The sequence below is a fragment of the Orcinus orca genome, chromosome 15 (assembly GCF_937001465.1).
Source record: "Orcinus orca chromosome 15, mOrcOrc1.1, whole genome shotgun sequence".
Classification (NCBI taxonomy): Eukaryota; Metazoa; Chordata; class Mammalia; order Artiodactyla; family Delphinidae; genus Orcinus; species Orcinus orca.
This window is the reverse complement of record NC_064573.1, coordinates 78,408,129-78,429,322: the sequence shown is the minus strand read 5'-3', so window position 1 is coordinate 78,429,322 and position 21,194 is coordinate 78,408,129. Positions and strand designations below refer to the sequence as shown.

The 21,194-nt window shown below is 48.2% G+C and overlaps 1 protein-coding gene and 1 long non-coding RNA gene across 3 annotated transcripts in view; both read left to right on the top strand.

The window, feature by feature from the left end:
* LOC125961290 (uncharacterized) overlaps positions 1 to 21,194 on the top strand; it is a 109,789-nt gene that overhangs the window by 55,033 nt on the left and 33,562 nt on the right. The gene's annotated exons all lie outside the window — the stretch shown is intronic.
* On the top strand, positions 1,867 to 20,818 carry WSB2 (WD repeat and SOCS box containing 2). 2 transcript variants are annotated; one of them, XM_004281480.4, is made up of 9 exons: positions 1,867 to 1,964; positions 7,953 to 8,121; positions 13,333 to 13,577; positions 13,734 to 13,865; positions 16,820 to 16,920; positions 18,072 to 18,244; positions 18,948 to 19,058; positions 19,171 to 19,278; positions 19,893 to 20,818. In XM_004281480.4, exons 1-9 carry the CDS (start codon positions 1,952 to 1,954, stop codon positions 20,053 to 20,055), a joined length of 1,215 nt encoding a protein of 404 aa, XP_004281528.1. In that variant the 5' UTR covers positions 1,867 to 1,951; the 3' UTR covers positions 20,056 to 20,818. The 2 variants fall into 2 exon arrangements, with proteins under 2 accessions (XP_004281528.1, XP_004281527.1); XM_004281479.4 differs by lacking the exon at positions 1,867 to 1,964 and having other exon boundaries at positions 7,300 to 8,121.

The window sequence follows — 21,194 nt, the reverse complement described above, 5'->3', positions numbered from 1 at the left end:
CCTTGTAGCAGTTGGTGGTTTTGGAGTTTCTCACAGGGTTCAGCTAATTGTAGTCACCAGAATGTGTCACCTCACCTCCCACTTGAGGTGGCCCAACTCCACTCCCTGTTCCTGTTCTAGGCCTTTCTCTTGGGTCATTCATCTCTCCCGTTTCTTTACTTCATTCCAAGCTTCCTAAGCTCTAATCAAAGCTGTCCCATTTTCAACTTCCTTCCTTTTTAACCAAACCCATGATTCCTACCTTCACCTCAGTTTCACGTTTGTTTATTTAAAATAAATTTATTTATTTAGGCTGCGTTTGGTCTTCGTTGCTGCGCACCGGCTTCTCATTGCAGTGGCTTCTCTTGTTGCAGAGCATGGGCTCTAGGTGCGTGGGCTTCGGTAGTTGCAGCACGCGGGCTCAGTAGTTGTGGCGCACAGGCTTAGCTGCTCCGCGGCATGTGGGATCTTCCCGGACCAGGGCTCAAACCCATGTTCCCTGCACTGGCAGGCATATTCTTAACCACTGTGCCACCAGGGAAGTCCCCCATGTTCTTTTTAACCCAGTCCCTCCATTTTCATGTCCCGTGTGTGTTTAATCCAAGTCTCTGTTTTCCCAGCCCCTCATTTTACCTTCGCCTGTTTTCACTTCTGTTCCGTGCTGTCCCTCAGGCTTCCTGGGTCGCACCCACGTTCACCCAGCTTGTCCATTTCTGGACCCTCCCACCACTTTTGACCCCTCTTTTTCTCTGGCTGGCTGCCCCTTGCTCTCCGCCCCTTTTAATCGCTGCACCTTCATGTTTTCACCCTCCATTTTCCGGTGGGCTTTTTTTTTCTGGTTCCCATTTTTTAAGCACGGCGGCTGACGCCTTTCTCTCATCCTACACTTTTACTCCTACTCAGCCCCTTCATTCCTCTACCGCGTCTCCCATTTAACCTGTGAGCTCCCCGCCGCCTCAGGTTGCCAATTTTACTCCTCTGCCTCATTTCTTCTCTCCCGCCGGGGTTCCGGGACCCCATCCCCCCAGTTCTCTCCTCAGTCTTCGCTTTTCGTCTCCCCCATTCTCCTGACCGCCGGCGTCTTCAGGTCCCCCTTCCGCCCTGGTCCGCCCCCACCCCCGATTTTCCCCCTGTCCCATCTCCCCCCGTTTTCTCCTCAGCTCCCCGGTGCCTTTCCGTACCCCCTTCCTCGTTTTCCCCTCAGCTTCACCTCACCCCGTTTTAAACCCACACCTCCTCCCTCCATCCCCGATCATCGCCTGGCCCCCCCACTCCGTTCCTCCCATCCCCCCCATTCCCGCCTTTCCCCCTAAGCCCCGCTCCTCCCAGGTCTACCAGAGGCGCTCCATCTGTCCCCTGGTTCTCCCACCCCCATTTCCCCCTCCGGCCCCCGTTTCCCCTCGGCCCCGCTCCCCGACCCCTCCCCGCGTTCACCTGCCTGCCTCCCACCCCGGTTTTTCCCTCAGCACCCCCCGCCCCAGGTTATAGTCTGTCCTCATAACCCCCCGTTCTCCTCTGAGCTCCGCTTCCCACCCCCGGGTTTTCACCTGCCCCCCCCACTTTCCCCGGGCCCCGCTCCCCCAAACCCCAGGTTTTTCTCCTGCCCGCGTCCACCTGCCCCGCCCCCGCTTTCCCTTCGGCCCCGTTCCCCCCCCCACCCCCACCCGCACCCCCAGGGCCGACCCTTTCCCGCCCGGCGTCCACCTGCCCGCCCCCCGCCGTCCCGCAGCCCGGCTCCCGGGTTCTCTCCAGCCCGCCCCGGCCCCGCCCCCCGCGCGTCCCCGCCCGCGCCCGCCGCCATGTGACGGGAAGCAGCTGATGGCCTCTCCGGGCGGCGGCGGCGGGCGCGGCGGCGGCGGCGGGGCCGGGGCCGGGGCCGGGGCGGGGGCGGGCGGCGCGGGGGCGGCATGAGGGCCGGCGGCCCGGGGGGCTGAGGCGCCCGCCGCCTGCCGCGGGGCCGCGCGCGTCCTCCATGGAGGCCGGAGGTGAGTGGGGCCGTGGCGCGCGTTCCCCGCCGGCGGGGCCGAGCCCGTTCCCGGGGGGGTGGGGCGCGGCCTCGGCCGGGGCGGGGGATGGGGGGGGCGGGGGATGGGGACGGCGGGGGCGCCGGACCTGGGCCGTCCGCGTCGGCCGGCGGCGGGGTGCGCCCCGGGCGACCAGCTTTGTTTCGCTTTCGCTGTCAGCGGCCGCCACCCCGTCTCCCGCCGCCGACTGGACCCGGCGAGGACGGGCCTCTGCGCGGCGGGGATCCCCATCCCCGGGACAGTCAGGGGCGCCCGGGGCCCGTCGCCTCCGCCCGGGTGGGACACGACGGGCACCAGGCCCTCGGGCGGGGGGGGGGGTGATACCCGAGAGGGTGGGTGCCCAGGTGCTGCACTCGAGGTCTGGGTGGGAGTCCGCTCTGCTCCTTACAGGCTGTGTGATCGTGGACGAACCGCTTAACCCAAGTCTGTTTTGTAGTTGCACAATGGGTTAATAATAGTATCTGCCTCAGCGGGTGGTTGGGAGCTTCCCAAACTTGTCTGTGCGTGAAAATGGGGTCTGGAATCCCTATTGAAAAAACATATTCCAAGCCTCTCCCAATAGAGACTGATTTGTAGAGCCGAGCTGCCGATCCCTGGTGACATGGATGAGGGGACAAGTTTAGGATACACCGATGAGTGAGGTACTTGCCTCTCTCCTTGTTAACAGCTGTCATCAGAAAACGGTGTGGAAGTCGGAGAGTATTGGAAGCACTTGGAGGGTCAGCCCAAATGACCATGCAGCCTCAGTGGGAATGGTGTGCTTGTTATGCAAAGGCCAAACCTCAAGACGCGTCCTTCAGGCTTCTTCTTTCCAACCACTTTGCCCCTAAACCCCACTAATAGAAGTTTGGGGTGGGCTTGTGATTTATTCTGGGAGTCCCAACTCTTGAATATACTCCCATGCTTAAAGGCGGTTTCCTGAGGGGAAATTTCTCAGAAGGGGTCAAGGCCTAGGCTCAGAATTTGTTCCAGAACCTCTTTGTATTCTTCCAGTGAAGTTCAGGCTTCATTCTGGTCAGGAGGATTCTGATCGTGGATGTTTTTGTGTTTCCCTGGCTTCTTTGAGGGAGCAGCGATTGTGGGTGGGTGGGTTGAAATCAGGGTTTTCCCTGGGGTGGTGTAACTTTTTAATTTGGGAAATGACATTTCTTTGTTTGCTGAAGTAAGGCATTCAGTACCAGGTGTAGAGGTAGCTCTCTCTGCCTTCCCATCTAGATAAGGGCTTTCTCTTCGGCGAGTTTGTTACCCATAGAACTGTTCTTAAATGGCCCCTACTGTTTGTCTGAAATCTTATGTGAATCTTTTTATAGCTTCCGCTGTCTATTCCATTGACTCCTTTTAGTTTATATCTGGAAGCGATCTGGAGCTAGCCTCCCTTTTTAGCAGGAATCTGTTTCCAGTTCTGGGTTTTTCCTAATGATTGACGACTGTGTTTTGGGGTGTGGGCTGAGCTGTTGAGAGCTGCCAAGCTACCGGTAAAAAAAAAAAAAAAGGCCAGAGTTTTATTCTTTTGAAACTGAATAAAGACCATTGTAATGGGACTAATTGTAATGGACAGCAGTAGATATCTTCAGAGTAGTGGTTAGAATGTATTTATTCATTCAAATATTTATTGAGTGTGTACTATGGGCCAGGCACTCTCTAGGCCGGCACCGGCCAATAGAAATATAACGCGAGCCACATATGCAATTTGAAATGTTCTGGTAGTTGCGTTAAAAAAAAAAAAAAAGTGAAACAGGTGAAAGTAATTTTAAAATTATATCTGTCAGTCTCGCATATCTAAAATATTATCATTATAACGTAATCATGAATAATTATTGAAAATTTTTAGATTTTTGCTTTTGTACTGTCTTTGAAGTAAAGTATGTACCATGTACCTAATGGCCCATCGTAATTGGGACTTGCCACGTTTCAGAAGGTCAGTAGCCACGTGTGGCTAGCAGTTACTGTATTGGACAGCACAGCCCAATAGCAGTGAACAGTTCGGAATGAGGGTGGGGAAGAGAGAAACAACAGTTACATAAAAAGAAGCAAGCAATCAAGAGAAGTTGTGCGAGTGATAGTTATAAAGAAAATTCAGTGGAGTGAAAAGAAAGTGATTGGGCCACTTTGGATAGTGAGGCCAGGAAGGTCTCTGAGAAGGTGACACCAGCACTGAGGCCTGAAGGGTAGGCAGAGCAGCTGGGCGAGGATCTGGGGCCAGCCAGGCAGAGTTTTCTGAACGGATGGAACATCTCATGTAGAGATCTCAAGGCAGGACAAATCAACAAGCTTCCTGCCGGCTAGAGTCATTCATAGCTTCTCTCTCTCTGTGTTCAGGCAAATCTCCTTTCACAGAAGAGGCCCATGGTAAATGTCTTTCCACTCTGCCTGATTATCCAAACACATCCCAGTGTTTAATTAGAAAACTCAGATCCATAGGCCTTTTCAGCAAGAAGGGCCAGGGCAGGTACAATCCCAGATGAAGCTGGATCATCTTGCCTCTGGTTTTTTTTTTTTTTTTTTTAAAGTTCTGCACTAATTATGGCTTTCTTTTCCAGCAGCCAAGTTTAGTTTGGGCCCAGCCTCCTCTTCAGAATCTCCGTAGTTCCTTCGTTTTTTTTCTTATTTTAGTTCTTGGATTCTTGAGCCTGAAATAGGAAGAGATTAAATCCCCAAATCACAGAAATAGAGTGTGAAATCTGGGTATGGCTTATGTTTAAGAAGCATTTCATGTAAAATGTTTGGCAAAGGCATCATAATAGTCTAAGGGGCTTCATTTCATTTATATTATAGAGAGATACCATGTATATTTATTCCACAAATATTTACTGAGTGCCTGCTCTCTGCCAGGAACTCTGCTAGGCACTGGGGATAAACATACAAGGTCCCTGCTCTGTCGGTGGCATTGATGTCCTAACTGGAGGGAGACGGATAATAATCATAATGGTGATTGTGATGTAAAGAAAATAAAGTGAGGAGTTATGAAGGACATTGACTTGGGATCAGAGCAGGGCTCTCTAAGGAGTTGTCATTTGAGCCGAGACCTGGATGAAGAGAAGGTGCCAGGCATGCAGGCATTCCAGTCTGGAATAGTCAGCTATTCCAGAGAATAGCTGGTGCAAAGGCCCTGAGGTCGGAACTAATTGCGCATAGTCGAGGGGTGAGAGAAGGCCAGTGTGCAGGACTTCTAGAGCAGGGTGAGGATTTTATTCTAAGAGTGATCGAAACTGATCACTCTGAAAGGTGAGGAGAATGGGTGGTGGGGGCCAGAGGGGGAGCCAGGAGAGCAGTCTCCTAGCAGAGGGAGCTAGGAGTCTGCTTAGTGAGAGATGATGTTGCATATATGAGCCAATGTTGATGAGACGATGTTGCATAGGTTAGAATAGCAGCCGTGAGATGGAGGAAAGTTAGGTTTGGCAAGTCTTTTGGAAGCAGATGCAGTAGAACTAGTTAATGGATTTGGTTTGGGAGGTAAAGAAAAGAGAGAAGTCAGGGGTGACCCCTTTTCATATTGTGTGGAGCCTCCATGGTGTCGAAAGGATGGATAACGTGCGTATTGTGGAGGAAGCGAACCAAATGTGAATATTACCAGGGTGGAATGAAGTCAGGTGATGAAAATGTACCTCCAGATCAGTCAGTGTCATTTAATATTTGACTCCATCTGGCTTCTCAACCTCAGCACCACTGACATTTTGAGCAAAATAATTCTTCGTTGTAGGGGCTGCCCTGTAGGATGTTGAGCAGCATCCCTGGCCTCCACCCATTAGATGCCAGTAGCACCCCCTCTGGTTACGACAACCAAAATGTGTCCAGACATTGCCACATGTCCCTGGGGGGCAAAAGTGCCCCTGGCTGAGAACCACTGGACCCCATGAGGAGGCATTAACAGAATAGGGCTCTTTTACCTTAAGAAGATATCTAGAAATAATGGGAATAAACGCCACGGGGTTGCTGCGTAACACTGAGTCTTGTTTTGGATTTACAGTATAAAGTAAGTTCTTACCATGCAGATATTCACATCCAGAGGACTGTGCTCAGATACACAAGTAATTGTGTAAGTGAAAGGATCGCCTGTGCAAACACAGATTTCTAGGAGGAATTACCTGGGCGTATACAAATGCCAATTTAGACAGATCTGATATATTAAAACCTAGATTTAAGCATAGAACCTCAGGGAATTAATATTCTCTTTACAAAGGAAACTTCCTTAAATTTTCTTTAAATAACAAAGCCATAAAGGCTTAATATGATTTATTAAAATTCTATTTAAAGACAGAATTTTCAGCAATACATTTATTTCATGAAACAAGATATACCCATGTATTTTCCTATAATGCATGTCAGAAAAATATATATATATACGTATAAATATTATTTACATATATGCATGTTTACCGTCTGTTTCATTGAATCCAGGATATCATGGATTGTATTGCCAATATGTGTCACTGAAAAAAATACTGCCTATTTAACTATGAAAAGTCATCGCTTGACACATCCTGATTTTAACAAGGTCAAACTGAGAAGACTTATAAAGATGTGTCCTAAAATATACGAAATAGGGGCTGTTTAAATTAGTATCTATCTGGTAACAGCTATAAAAAGGTCAAAGTCTCAAAACTGCTAAAGTGGAACATACACATCAGACAGTGACCTCATTCAGGATGGAAGCCAGTTTTTATATTCCTATGTAACACAATTGTAGCGATCAAAAAATCAGTTCTGAAGGCCTTGAACTTACAAGCTTTGTCAGCCATTGAGAATCTTCCGCTGTAGGGGAGACTTGAACTGGGGACTGCCCTTCAGGTCGATGAAGAAGCACCAGTCCAGCCCCCGCCCTTCACAGGATGCTGTGCTAGCCTCCCCCCTCCGCCCCCCCCCCCCAAAAAAAAGAAACAAGGATTGAATCGGCTTGGTGTTTGAAGGCAGCTGCGTAAATTCCCAGCTGGGGGTGGCGTTGGGGCAGAGGGAAACTTGTCACTACAGGAGAGAAAGAAATAAGGAGAGTGGGACTTCCTTCCGCTTTGATAGTGTGAGATCTGGGTATGCTTCTGGGTTGCTAATCTCAGTGGGATTCTCATAAGCAGAAAATGAGTCTAGGTGTGAACTCAGATGAGCTACTTGGGGCACGACAGGGAGGTGTGTGTGGCCGGCGTGTGGCGTGCAGGGAGACGACCGGAAAGGGAAGGCTGGGGCCGGTGGGGTGGGCTGGGAGGCCGGGTCTCAGCTGCCTTTATCTGGTAGGCAGGTGGGAGCTTTGGAATGTATTTGAAAGAACTGTCAAGATGTGATGTGCGTTTCAGCTTCAGCAGGGTCCCTGGGGGCAGGAGAAAATGCATCAGGAGAGTCTTGTAAAAGATCGGAGCAAGATGGGATGAAGGTTTAGGCCAGAACAGAGAGGAGATGGAAGTGGGAGGCCAGATCAAGAAGTCTGAGTGACAGGAAGCAGGGCCAGTGCTGAACATTTTAGCCTTGATGATGGGGAGGATGATGGGGAGGATGACGGGGAGTGAGAGGGAGCCTGTGAGTTTCAGATATTCCTTCTTTCACCTGTTTCCCAGTAGCAGGTTCTTTTGGAGAGACCTTCAGTGCATCTGAAGGCTTCCTGATCAGCACCGTCTGATCCTTGCCTGGCCTGTCTCCTTTCTTCCTCTTCTGGCTTTCATAGGAAAACGAGGCCTCCCTTCACTGGATTCACTCTTACAAAGGTTACTCTGAGTCACGGTTAACCAGAAGTCAGGAGTGCCAGCACTGAGTAACCCCACTGGAATTCGGCCTGTGGCTACTGTTAGTGCCCCAGGTCATTTAAATGACAACTCCCTCCCAGAATCCAGACTGTCACTTTTTGCCATGGGGAGACCTTGGTGGCTTTCCAGTTTCTGAGTCAGCAAGGTGGTCAGGGGCCTGGTTCTGCCCTTACCCTCGAGGTGAGGGTGCCTGTTTGAAGCATGCTGTCTCCTGCCCCAGAGGAGCCACTGCTGCTGGCCGAACTCAAGCCCGGGCGCCCCCATCAGTTTGATTGGAAGTCAAGCTGTGAAACGTGGAGCGTTGCCTTCTCTCCGGATGGTTCCTGGTTCGCCTGGTCTCAAGGACACTGCATTGTCAAGCTGATCCCCTGGCCGCTGGAAGAGCAGTTGTAAGTTCTTTCGCACCCAAGGGAGTGAGGGAGTCCTGGGGAACTGAGCGCTCTCCCAGATGGCTCCCTGCCCGAGAGCAGGAGAGGGAAGGTGGCCAAAACAGTTCGGCAATTGGATCAGTGAGGTTTCCAGGGTCCCACATTCTGTACCTGTGAAAATTAACTCCATCGAGATTATGTTAGCCCTGAGTTTCTTTTTTCTAACAGCTTCACTGAGATATAATTTACACGCCGTACAGTTTGCCCATTTAAAGTGTGCAGCCAGAGGCCCAGCTGGGTAGTTAGGCCTGATTGTTCGGCAGCTGCTGATGAGGGCTGACTCCCCCTTACCAACTAGCTGTATTTTAAATTTCTCTAAACTACCTGAGTCCTTTGGAGGCAAATAAACTTGTCTTTCACAAAAAAAATAAATAAAGTATACAGCTAAGTGACTTGAGAATATTCACAGAGTTGTGCATCCATCGCCACGATCAATCTTACAACATTTTTGTCGCCCCAAAAAGAAACCCTCTAATCCCCCTCTGCTCTCCAGCCCTGAGCAGCCTCTAATCTACTTTCTGTCTTTATAGATTTGCCTGTTCTAGACATTTCGTACAAATCGAATCATACACTATGTAGTCAGTTGACCGGCTTCTTTCACTTAGGATACTGTTTTCTTGGTTATCCGTGTTGTAGCATGCTTCATGACTTCATTTCCCTGTACTGCCAAATCATGCTCCATCTTATGGAGACACCACATTTTGTTTATAAGTTTATCCACTGGTGGACATTCAGGTTGTTTTCACTTTTTGGCTATTAGATAATGCTTCTGTGAACACTTAGGTGAAGTTTTTGTGTGGATATATGTTTTTGTATATGTTTAACTGGTTGAGGAACTGTCAGACTGTTTTTCAAAGTGGTTCCAGCATTTTACAATCCCACCAGCAATGTTGGAGATTTCCAAATTTTCCACATCCTGACCAACACTTGTTATCGACTGTCTTTTTTTTTTTTTTTTTTTTTTGCGGGCGCGGGCCTCTCCCGCTGCGGAGCACAGGCTCTGGACGCGCAGGCTCAGCGGCCATGGCTCACGGGCCTAGCCGCCCCACGGCATGTGGGATCTTCCCGGACCGGGGCACGAACCCGTGTCCCCTGCATCAGCAGGCGGACTCTCAACCACTTGTGCCGCCAGGGAAGCCCTTGACTGTCTTTTTGATTATAGTATAGCCATCCTAGTGGGAGCAAAGTGGCATCTCATTGTGGTTTTGATTTGCATTTCCTTGTTGGCTACTGATCTTGCCCACCTTTTCATGTGATTATTGGCCCTTAGCATGTCTTCTTTGGAGAAATGTCTATTCAGATCCTCGGTCCATTTTAAAATTGGCTAGTTGCCTTTTTTATTATCAACCAAGTTCAGTTCCTGATATTAACTAGCTTTTCTGTCTCTGGGCTGGACAAGTCCCAGTATCTGAATGCTGTGAGCTCCCAGTCAGATGGCCCAGCGTCAGTATTTTTTTCATTTGTCACAGGGCAACTCTATGTCTATATTTATTTACTCAGCCAACAGTTGTTGTAGTCTTCCTTGCCTGACCCAGAGCCAGGGGCTGAGAATCCTGAAATAAATCAAACATGGCCCCTGCCCATGAGGGTCTCATTTGTTTTGCTTTAAGCATTTCTTACAAGTAGCACGTTAGATTTAAGTTTTTTATAAGTTCAGTCTGAAACTTGTTGCCTTGATAATAGGTAACGCTGATGAAAATTTGCTGAGATGGGTACTCTGCACGCTGCTGGGGTTGAGGAGTATAAATTTGTGCACTTGCTGGAAGGAAGGCCATTTCGAGGACCTTAAAACTGCTCTTCCTGCGATTAGGAATCTCAGAAATGGGGTCACCTATTTATTTATTTAAAAACTTTTATTGGAGTACAGTTGATTTACAATGTTGTTATTTTCTGCTGTACAGCAAAATGAATCAATTATACATATACATATATCCACTCTCTTTTAGATTCTTTTCCCACATAGGTCATTACAGAATATTGAGTAGAGTTCCCTGTGCTATACAGTAGGTCCTTATTAGTTATCTATTTTATATATAGTAGTGTGTATATGTCGATCCCAATCTCCCAATTTATTCCTCCCGCCACTTCCCCCCGGTAACCATAAGATTGTGTTCTACATCTGTGACTCTATTTCTGTTTTGTAGATAAGTTCATTTGTACCATTTTTTTTATAGTCCACATATAAGTGATATCACATGATATTTGTCTTTCACTGTCTGACTTACTTCACCTAGTATGACAATCTCTAGGTCCATCCATGTTGCTGCAAATGGGAGGTCATCCATTTACATACACTGATTTTCAACATGAAATTAATCATATGGTAGTTAAAAATCAGAAATAGCTTAAAATTTGGTGATGAGAGAACGCTTAAGGAAATTTTGGCATTGCTGTATATTTCTGTAGCCATCAAAGATTGTTGTGTGTGTTTTTTGTTTTTGTTTTTTTTAATCACAATTTTCAGTTCCTTCTATACTCAGTTTAATGGTAATGCCAAGATCATTATTTATTGGTTCCCCCAGTCTAAATACAAGGGACTCAACTTCATATCCAGACTTAAATCTGATATAGATTTATAGTCTGAAAAAGTATTTTTTAAAAAGCATAAAGTGGGAAATCTGTTACTTCCTTGAAAATCACTCTTGTATTCAAATATATATATTACTATACATAAATATATCTTTCCAATATTAGGGAAAATGTAAATTTGAGCATTAACCCTTTATGTGTATCTTTTGTTTAATATAATGAGGGAAATATTGTTTAATATGTTAAATGAGCAGTTACTTGTTTTAGGGAAAAATCACACATTTTGAAGAATAATAACTTGAGGAAATGCTTACAGTACAAGGCTTACTGAAAAAAGCAAGCTATGAAACTGTATCTGCAGTATGATCCCAAATTTGTTTTTGAATAACATGTGAATGTACACATAAATTAAAAATTCATCATACAGTGTTTACTGTGGTTAGAGTGGTATTAGGATCTGCGTAATTTTTATAATTTTCTCATTTCCAAAATTTCCCCATGTTTCACTATTAATTTTATAATTTAAAATAATTGTTATTTTAAAAGTCCTTTAAAAGGGGAAATCTGGGGCCTTTATATTCTTGTTAGGGTTGTTATACATTTAAAAAATCATATAATGTAGCGCATTTGATATTGAGCAAATAATTGATAATAACTAGATAAATGTACTACTACTTTTAATAAAATTTTCTGAAAATTCAGTTTTGGTGAAGTTAAATTCTCCTAATGACTGTCCCCGGCCCCGAGCGGCCCCCTCCCACAGTCGCATCTGCCATCTCCCATGTAGCTCATCCCTTGAATTCATTGCAGACTCTGAAGTCCAGGGCATGTGCTGAACACTAGGCTAGGACACCCAAGACTTGACTACTAGTTCCCGTTTTGCCCCCAATTTTGTGACCCCAGGAAAATTATCTCTACCCCTAACATGTTAAATTTATGATAGTAAAATGAATTACTATGCCAATGTGCCTTAATTCCTTTGGAATAAAGTAGCTACAGATGTATCCCTTAATTCAAATACAGAAATCAGGATTTTATTAAAAAAATAGGTAACTTTGGAGGTTCTGAGCTGGCCTTCAGAGCTCTCCCCATAGCTTGCCTTTTCTGTGCTTCTCCCCTGCATGGCCAACTAAGGCCCCCGGGTCAGGGCTGGGCAGGTCTTCGAAGTGTATGTGTCGGCCTGGCTGGGGCTGGATGTGGATTGGGTGGGCTTCATTGAAAAGACATTCAGTGTCACATTTCAGATGTTCTGTCAGAACGACACATTTTCAGACCACGTTTGGCCGTTTAGACCAGGGGTCGGCACACTTTTTCTATAAAGGCCCAGATAGTAAATATTTCTGGCTTTGGGGGCCGTATGTCTCTGTCAAGACAAGTCAGCTCTGCTGCTTGAGCGTGAGCACGTCCCTAGGCGAGAGGTGGGCAGACGAGCCTGGTGGAGGTGGGAGACGGCTTCACGTACAGAACAGACTGCCATCCGGGCACACTCCCGCAGCCTCTGCTTTAGAATGACAGACTTTCAGAGTCGAAGGAGCCCACGTTTGCCGCAGTCTCTCCCTTCTAGTTCTGTAGGTGAGCTTGCTTAAAATTCTTTAATATATTTCGATGATGCGATTGGCAAAAATATGACTTACTTAACTTTTCGGGAATAGATGTAATACAGAAAGAGGTTCAGCTGCATGTATGTTGGCTATAGGATTTTTCATGGAAATGAGTCCCAGCTTTATCATCACTCTTTCCCCCAGTTCGATAAACCACGGAGTGTGGCCATGTAGCAAAGCAGAACTGAATACTTACAGTGATAAAGTGTACTGCAGATAAGGGTTCTGCATTTGCGGGCCGAACCCCAGGACTGTTTAATTGCTCATGCCTTTGAGACATTGTCTGCGAGGCAGAGTGGTGGGCAGGGCCCTGTTTCTTAGGGACGGAGTCTTATTTAGCTTGTCTGGGCCTGTGTTTCAGCATAAGTTGAAGGTAAAAGGAAAGGCTTGGGCCACGAGATCTTTGAGGTCAGCGTGCCCCTGAACAGCTCTGTGAGTTCTTCCCTTCACTGCCCTGCTGGTTGGTTCCTGGACTGGATGTGCCATCAGAGAAGTAAATGAAAGAGCCTCATTCATTGATTGGAGCAAAGCGAGTGAAGGTGGAAATCGGCGTGTACCAAGCAAACTGTTGGCCCGAAAATTGGGTTTATTTTCCTGCTCCTTGGGGACTTTCTAAGCTAGAGATAAGGGGGGTATGAGGCAGAAGAGTGGCACATGGTTATTCAGGCTCTAAGTTCTGTCCTAGTTCCAAACCTACAGCATGCTTTCTTTCTCATGAGAAACATGGAGTGCATCTTTCCTTCCACGCGCCAAAACCCGGGAGAACTTTCTGAAGAAGCAAATGGCTCCCTGGAGCATCTGTGATCTAGTTATCCCACAAGGCAGGTCGCCCCACTGCAGGACTGTCACAGATGGGATGAGCCACGGCCAGTGAAGTCTCTGTTACACGAATTCTAAAAAAAAAACAAGAAGAAAGGTCGTACTAGAATTCACTGAAGGCCTATTTGTTTCTGGGATTTCAAAGGCTTAGGTACCCCAGAATGAAAAGTCGATTGACTTGGTGGCAATTTCAGACTCATTAAGAACTCTCTGCTTTTCCCAGCATCCCTAAAGGGTTCGAAGCCAAAAGCCGAAGCAGCAAAAATGATACAAAAGGGCGAGGCAGCCCAAAGGAGAAGACGCTGGACTGTGGGCAGATTGTCTGGGGCTTGGCCTTCAGCCCGTGGCCTTCTCCACCCAGCAGGAAGCTCTGGGCACGCCACCATCCCCAGGTGCCAGACGTCTCATGCCTGATCCTTGCTACAGGGCTCAACGATGGGCAGATCAAGATTTGGGAGGTGCAGACAGGTAGGTCATTTCTGGCTGGGATGAGGCCCCAGGGGGCTCTCGTGCACATTCCGATCAGGGACCCGAGGGGCCGCCAGTTGGCTGAGGGGTGTGGCTGTGACCTGTAGACCAGAGCTGCCTCTCCCCCTGATCGAGTGCCCCTCTCTCTCACGCTAGGGCTCCTGCTTTTGAATCTGTCTGGCCACCAAGACGTCGTGAGAGATCTGAGCTTCACACCCAGTGGCAGTTTGATTTTGGTTTCTGCATCCCGAGATAAGACTCTTCGCATCTGGGACCTGAATAAACATGGTATGGAGGTGACGGAATGACTTGGCAACCCCAAAATACTGTATTTGCCCCTCTCTCTACTTGACCAGTGTCATTTTATCCAGAACAGTGTTTCTCAACCTTTTTTTCTGTTATTGCCTCCTGAGGAGACTTTTTAGACATGTTTTTCCTAGTCACCCCCCCCAGCCCCCCTCACCACCTGGGAGATTTTCATGCCAAAAATACATTGACTATCTCTTCAGGTACTGGATGTGTATCTGTGCTTTGTACATAAAAAAGGTCAGGTTTTTCTGGCCGTCAAGAACCAGTTTTCACCCCTCTCGAAAATACATGGTGTAGAATAGGTTTTCTCAGCTGTGGCACTCTTGCCACACTGGGCTGGATGATTCTTTGTTACGGACCTTCCTGTGCATTCTGGCGTGGAGCAGCATCCTTGCCCTCTTAACCCGTGAGATGCCAGTAGCACCTTCTCTAGTTGTGACAACCAAAAATGTCTCCAGACAGAGCCCAGTGTCAGCATAAAGGCCACAGCCTCCCCGGGTTGAGAACCACTGATCTGGAAGAAGTCATCCATGTTGGGTACTTCCTGTTAGAAGTAAAGTTTCTTTGTACCGTGGAATCTAGGTCTACAAGAATCCTCTCAGGCTGGGGTGGGGAGGGGGGCGGTCAGCCCTAGTGCAGTTCTGCTCTAAGCAGGACTGTATCCCGGAGCAGCCCGACGGAGAATTCCATACATCTCTGGTGTTTCTCCTCAGCTGGGAGGGTGACACAGGGAAGGGGAATTGGTTGCCGGGCCATTTCTCCCTCGCAGGCGTGGAGGGAGGTGGAAGGAGGAAATGGGGACGTGGGCGGTTCATGAAGAGCACCCTCGTCCCTGATGATGCAGAGTCCCAGCGGTGACTGTGCAGCTCTCCACACCACGAGAGGGGCCCCGTCCCTGCCCTCTCAGAAACGAGCCTGATAACTTGTCAGGCAACTAAGGAGGTGCTTGTGGTGTCCTCATCTGAAGGCATCGAGTCACACGGCGCGCCCTGGGTCCTGTCTGCCCGTTGCTGTGGAGCTTGTGGCTGTGTGGTCTGAGGTGGGCCTGCTGACTGGGAGGGTGCTCAGACGCAGTGCCTTTTTTTTTTTTTTGCGGTACGCGGGCCTCTCACTGCTGTGGCCTCTCCCGTTGCGGAGCACAGGCTGCGGACGCGCAGGCTCAGCGGCCATGGCTCACGGGCCCAGCCGCTCCGCGGCACGTGGGATCTTCCCGGACCGCGGCACGAACCCGCGTCCCCTGCATTGGCAGGCGGGACTCCCAACCACTGCGCCACCAGGGAAGCCCCGCAGCGCCTTTTTTAATGAGTGTCGCAGGCACCTTGCCACCATCTGAGGCAGGGAGGGAGGACTCGCTGAAGGGGCTGAGAGTGGGCAGAATGGACTAGGCCAGTTACTAGGGCTCTTCAAGGAGAGGAGGGGACTAAGGTAGTGTCCCCGGGCACGGGGCCCCGCCCTCCCACCCTGCCTTGATTTATTCGCTCACACCTACCCCGGGGGAGCAGGTACGCTTCTTACTTGAGAGCTGAAGAAACCATGACTGACTTTCATAAAATTTATTTCTGTATACCCACACATACACGTGAATTCGTAAATGCATAGGTATGACCATATACATTCTTCCCCCCTTTTTGGGGGCTTCTCCCCCCAAACTTTCTCATCCTCCCCTCCTTTGCATTCCTCCATAATCCCCCTGCAGTCCTGTCACCCATGCTAAATAAGACCCTTCCATATTGCCTTCCGTATTTTTCTCTATACTTGCATAATCCTATTCAGACACTCACTTTTTTTTAAATTATTAGTTTATTTCTGGCTGTGTTGGGTCTTCATTGCTGCACGCGGGCTTTCTCTGGTTGCGGTGAGCGGGGGCTACTCGCTACTCTTCGTTGCTGTGCGCAGCCTTCTTATCGCAGTGGCGTCTCTTGTTGCGGAGCATGGGCTCTAGGCGCGCTGGCACATGGGCTCAGTAGATGTGGCTCACAGGCTCTAGAGCGCAGGCTCGGTAGTTGTGGCGCACGGACTTAGTTGCTCCGTGGCGTGTGGGATCTTCCCGGACCAGGGCTCGAACCCGTGTCCCCTGCATGGGGGGACACTTAACCACTGTGCCACCAGGGAAGTCCCAGACACTCACTTTTACATTTATGGATTTGGGGGTCATTGTTTCACAAAAATGGAATCATATTCTTCACATTTTTTCTGCATTTTTCTTTTTTATTAGACAGTACTCCATGGAAAATCTAGTTCCTTAATTTCATCTGACTTAACAGGTGGAATACTACCCTTTATTCATCCATTCCTCTGTTGATGGGCATTTAGCTTTTTCCCAGATGGAGATCTGAAGAGATGACGTGAGTGACCTAGGGTTATGCGCTGAGTAAACAGTGGAGCCAGGATTCAAGGCTGAGTTTACCTGCCTCCAGAGCATGTGGCCCTAATTATGCTGCACCACTGCTCATCCGGACATCCTGGCGAGGGTGGGAGGAGGGTGAGAGTGGGATCCTTGTGGCCAGGGGGAAACCATTACAGAGCATAAATGACAGAGAATTGAAGGTAAACACTTTCAAATTTGGAAGGATGCTTCAGAGTAACTGAGGTGGTTGGGGGACCTAAAAAGAATGTTCTCTGTTATCAAAGGAATGTATCAAACCTGATCTGTGGACAGCCTTTGTCCCACTGACCTTGTGGATTTTGGTGAAACAGTAGGTAATGATTTCCCTTGGGCATTATAACGTCATGTTAATAGATTTCAGGTATTTAAATGACAAATCCTGTCATATTTCTTTCTCTGCATTAAAAAAGGGGCCCGTGGGCTCAGCTGCTAGAGAACCGCTGGATATAGCGGGTGGGGCTGGGGGGAGGCACCACTGCCGGTTCTTCAGGCTTCCTGCTCTGTGGTTTTGGGAGTCGGGTCACCGTGTGCTCCATTTCTCTGACAGGTAAACAGATTCAGGTGTTATCGGGCCACCTGCAGTGGGTTTACTGCTGCTCCATCTCGCCAGACTGCAGCATGCTGTGTTCTGCAGCTGGGGAGAAGTCGGTGAGTCTCAAACTTGGGGTGCCCTTTGCTCTGTTGCTTCGGTTCAGGGAAGCGGCCTCATGCGTGAGAGGGTAAGTGAGCCAGTGTCCTTGAAAGCCGCCTGCAAATCAGCCCCAGCGGGAGGCACGCTGCCGGGCTGAGGCCCCTCCTTTTCTGATTTGCACTTTGACACAAACCAAAGGAGAGGAGGTGTTTGGAAGCAGATCGCTCCCGTCATGTCATGGGAGGGCTGTTTGCCTTCACAAGATGGGAAAGCCATGTTTTTTAAATTTCTTTCCCTGTTGGAGTCTACGATTTTAAAAGTTGCAACCCACATGTGTATCCAGATTTCCTTTGAACCATCTAATTTGAATCCACCTAATTAGGATTTCCATTCAAATCATAAAATGTACAGTAACTCGTTGAACTTTGTCCTGAAATCCTGTCTATTGTAACAAAAGTACTAGAAACCCAGGAACAGTTTGGGAACCGATTGTTTTTTACATCTGCATTGAGCTGTTGTTGGCTGTGACCGACTTGGGAAAGTTAAGAGTTCACTATTTGGTACAGCTCAGGTGGTTAATCATTGATTTGAGGCTTGGAACTATGTGAAAGTGAGAGTTTTCTTAAAGGAAAAAAAGAAAATACTTCTTTTAATGATTCTCAGAAAGGTTTCAAGTAAGGAGCTAGGTCAGACCTACAGCCGTGGGGCAGATTTCTGTGGTCCTGTAAACCAGAGGCGGGTGTCAGATGGCTCTGTTGGCTGACCAGGAATTCACCTCTGACCCCTATTTTTGGTTTCAAGTGAAAGGACAAGGTAGCCCTTGGCTTAGGTCTTCAGCATGCATTGCCCTATTTGCTAAGAGCGCTCAGAAGCAGGACCCAGAAGCTTCCCCTGAGCCATGCTGGCTGCTGTCTTCCTGAGGTCGGTTGGTTGATTCTCCCCTAAAGTAAGCTCCTTGAGCATGTCTGTTGGTTCTGTGCCTCAAGAATTCAGACCTGTCACTTTATTTAGGCCAGTATGACATGTTCTAGAAGAAACATAGAAAAGGGGCTGGAGCACTTAGCTTCCCCTGGCTGTGCGGCCTGGAGAGGCAAGGCTGTGCCTTCTCCTCACTGTTCACGTCTTGAGCACTGTTTCCGTCCTGACCAGGCACCTGTTCTTCCCACAGGTCTTCCTGTGGAGCATGCGGTCCTACACATTAATCCGGAAGCTGGAGGGCCACCAGAGCAGCGTGGTCTCTTGCGACTTCTCCCCCGACTCTGCCTTGCTCGTCACGGCTTCTTACGATACCAATGTGATCATGTGGGACCCCTACACTGGCGAGCGGCTGCGGTCACTCCAGTAAGGACTGCCTCCCCGCTTCCGCTTCCCGGTGGGGTGTTCGATGGGAAACCTGTCTTGGTCCAGGACACAGTGTGTTCGTGCTTATTCTGAGGCACTGGTGTGCAGCAGTGTTTCATTGTCAGTTCTCAAATTAGCCCCGAGTGCCTTCAGGTCTCCGGCTATAGGAGGCTCTCTGTACTGCTTTGGATTCAGCATTATGAAACCTCACAGTGACTCTTTCTTTCCACTTACTAATAACTGTAGTAACAGGTTCAGAATGATCCTCTTATTGAAACTGTTATTTCCAAAGTGAATTTTCATGTTCTCACCAACTTGGTCTACTTTTCCCCTTTGTCTCTGTTGTTTCCTGAAGCAAATAATAGGTAGTCCTATAATTATCATGTATCTTAGCCTAAAACAGACTTTCAGTTTGTACTGTGGCATTAAAGCGAGGGCTGGCCTACTTTGCATAAGGAAATGAGCACAGGGAGTATTAGTAACCCTTCAGCCCCCTCCACGAGACACCGGAGCTGTATGAAATGCACTTGTTTCCAGTCGTCTTTTCCAGTCTGCAAATCCCCAGGTTTTCCACATGGGGTACGAGACATGTCTGGAATCTTTTTGTGGCCATGGCACTTTGGCCTCCTGCCTGGGGATGAAAGGCGGAGGGCGGAGGGCAGCCATCACTCCAGGCCCACCTACTGTCCTGTGTCCTCCTCAGCCACACCCAGCTCAACCCCCCCATGGATGACAGCGATGTCCACATCAGCTCCCTGAGATCTGTGTGCTTCTCCCCCGAAGGCTTGTACCTCGCCACGGTAGCGGATGACAGGTAACGAAGAGAAACCTCTTTCTGTGGCCTCAGAGCAAGTGTTGGAAAGGGCTTGTAGCATCACCCTTGGGGTCTGGCCCCAGGTCTGCTGACACGTCCCTTTCTCCTCCAGGCTCCTCAGGATCTGGGCCCTGGAACTGAAAACTCCAATTGCGTTTGCTCCTATGACCAATGGTCTCTGCTGCACATTTTTTCCACATGGTGGAGTTATTGCCACGGGGTATGTATCTGTTAGCCGAACAGATGGGTAGTGATTTCTGCTGAGTATTCCATGTAGCTTTTTAAGGAAAGAAAGCATCTAGAATTTTCTTGCCTGTGAGGAAGGCTTTAAGGAAATCTGAGATTACATAAAATTCTGATATTCTCTTCTAATAGAGTTTATCATTTACTCTTAATATTTAGCCTAAATGTCAACGTGAAAGATCTACAATTCATGCTATTAACAGGCCAAGTCTGCAAGGAAGCAGAAAGCAAGATGATGCAGCATTTATATAGGAAACCATTTAGGGCAGAGACCACCTTACAGGGAACATCTGTAATTCAACAGGTGGCACTCTTCCCTGTTACATTTGAACCCATAGTATGATCTATAAAGGGCTGTACTGACAGAGACAGCACTTTGGAACCAGAGGTGTCTTGAGTTCTCCTGCTGCCCTCAGCAGCCTTAATTACTCAGCACCACAGCCTTCATATCTATTTCCAAGGTCCAGGTTGCGTTTCACTCTCTAGAGTCTCCTGCCAGTGCAAGTGAGAGTAGAAACGTTGATATCTGTCCCAATGAAAACATACATTTCCAAGGTCTGCCGTAACGCACTGGTTTCCGTCTCATTTCAGGACAAGGGATGGCCACGTCCAGTTCTGGACGGCTCCTCGGGTCCTGTCATCACTGAAGCACTTATGCCGGAAAGCCCTGCGAAGTTTCCTAACAACGTACCAAGTGCTAGCGCTGCCAATCCCTAAGAAAATGAAAGAGTTCCTCACATACAGAACTTTTTAAGCCAGTCTCCATAGTCTTACTTGTTTCCTCTGTAGCAGGATAAATCTTCCTGACAAGTAGCTGGAGCAGTGGGCCAAACATCTGGTCTTGGATTGAAATAGAATCTCTCTTTGGGATTGTGAACAGAATGTAGCAAAACCAGATTCCAGTGGCCTCGCCAGGGCCAGGGGTCTCTTCCCCATGAGGTGTGAGGGTCAGTCGTAGAAGAGGGATTCCACTTCTGCAGTGACGGAGCCTGACCTTAACCTTCAGTCCACTTAATGGACAGCAGTGCTGGACCCTCTCTGGTCATTTTGATTCCAAGAAGTTTCCACTCCCTCGAATGGGAGTGTCCGTCGTTGATGCAGATGCAGAGGAGGTGTTGGTGAAAGTTCTCTCCTGCTGGTCAGAGCCGCTTTGATGTGGACAAGGGCTTTCCTTCCTCTGACCCACGGGACAGTTTTCACAGAGCTGTCTAGGGTGAGATATTACTTAGCTTAACTAAAGTCCAGGTGACTCAGAGGCCATGCTCCTGATACAGACACTAGACTTGGCTTTTTTTTTTTTTTTTTTTAAGAAACAATGGCGTGCATGTGCCGGAGGCCAGATTTGTGTGTCATGTTACATGGGACGTATTCCTCAACTGCATGACTGTATCAGTGGCTACTGAGTTATCTGTCAGTTGTTCACCAGTTAGCATATTTATTTGTATTTTCTCAACAGATGTTAAGGTACAACTGTGTTTTTCTCAATGGTATCTAAAAACCATAGTACTCAATTCCAACGGTTGTGAAGATGTCTCTTAATTGTGTGAAGAATTGGTGTCGTCATCATTTCAGCTGATTTTCTTCTGTACAAGATCTGACTTGACTGCTTCACCTCATTGGACTCATCAGCCAGTCTCAACTCTGCCCCTAAACACAACTAGCTCTTTCAAAGTACTGTTCTTCGTGGCGTATAGTTATCTAATGAAGACACCTCATTCAAACAAAATCTGCCTTTGGAAAATTTAATATATTTTAAATTATTTTAAAAGAAATGCAACATCTTATCCTTGGCTTTCTTACTAGGTGCTTTGTGGAGGCCTGTGTACCATGATAAAACGTGTTGAAAAAGCAGAGGAGTCTCTCCTCTGCTGCCTTTGTTGCTGAAAGAAAAAC

Excerpts from the sequence above, each read along its gene's own strand:
- WSB2 (XM_004281479.4), top strand. The coding sequence starts at position 7,934 with ATGCTGTCTCCTGCCCCAGAGGAGCCACTGCTGCTGGCCGAACTCAAG. Across the intron at positions 8,122-13,332 it reads TGGCCGCTGGAAGAGCAGTT|CATCCCTAAAGGGTTCGAAG; the intron begins GTAAGTTCTTTC and ends TGCTTTTCCCAG. Across the intron at positions 18,245-18,947 it reads GAGCGGCTGCGGTCACTCCA|CCACACCCAGCTCAACCCCC; the intron begins GTAAGGACTGCC and ends TGTCCTCCTCAG.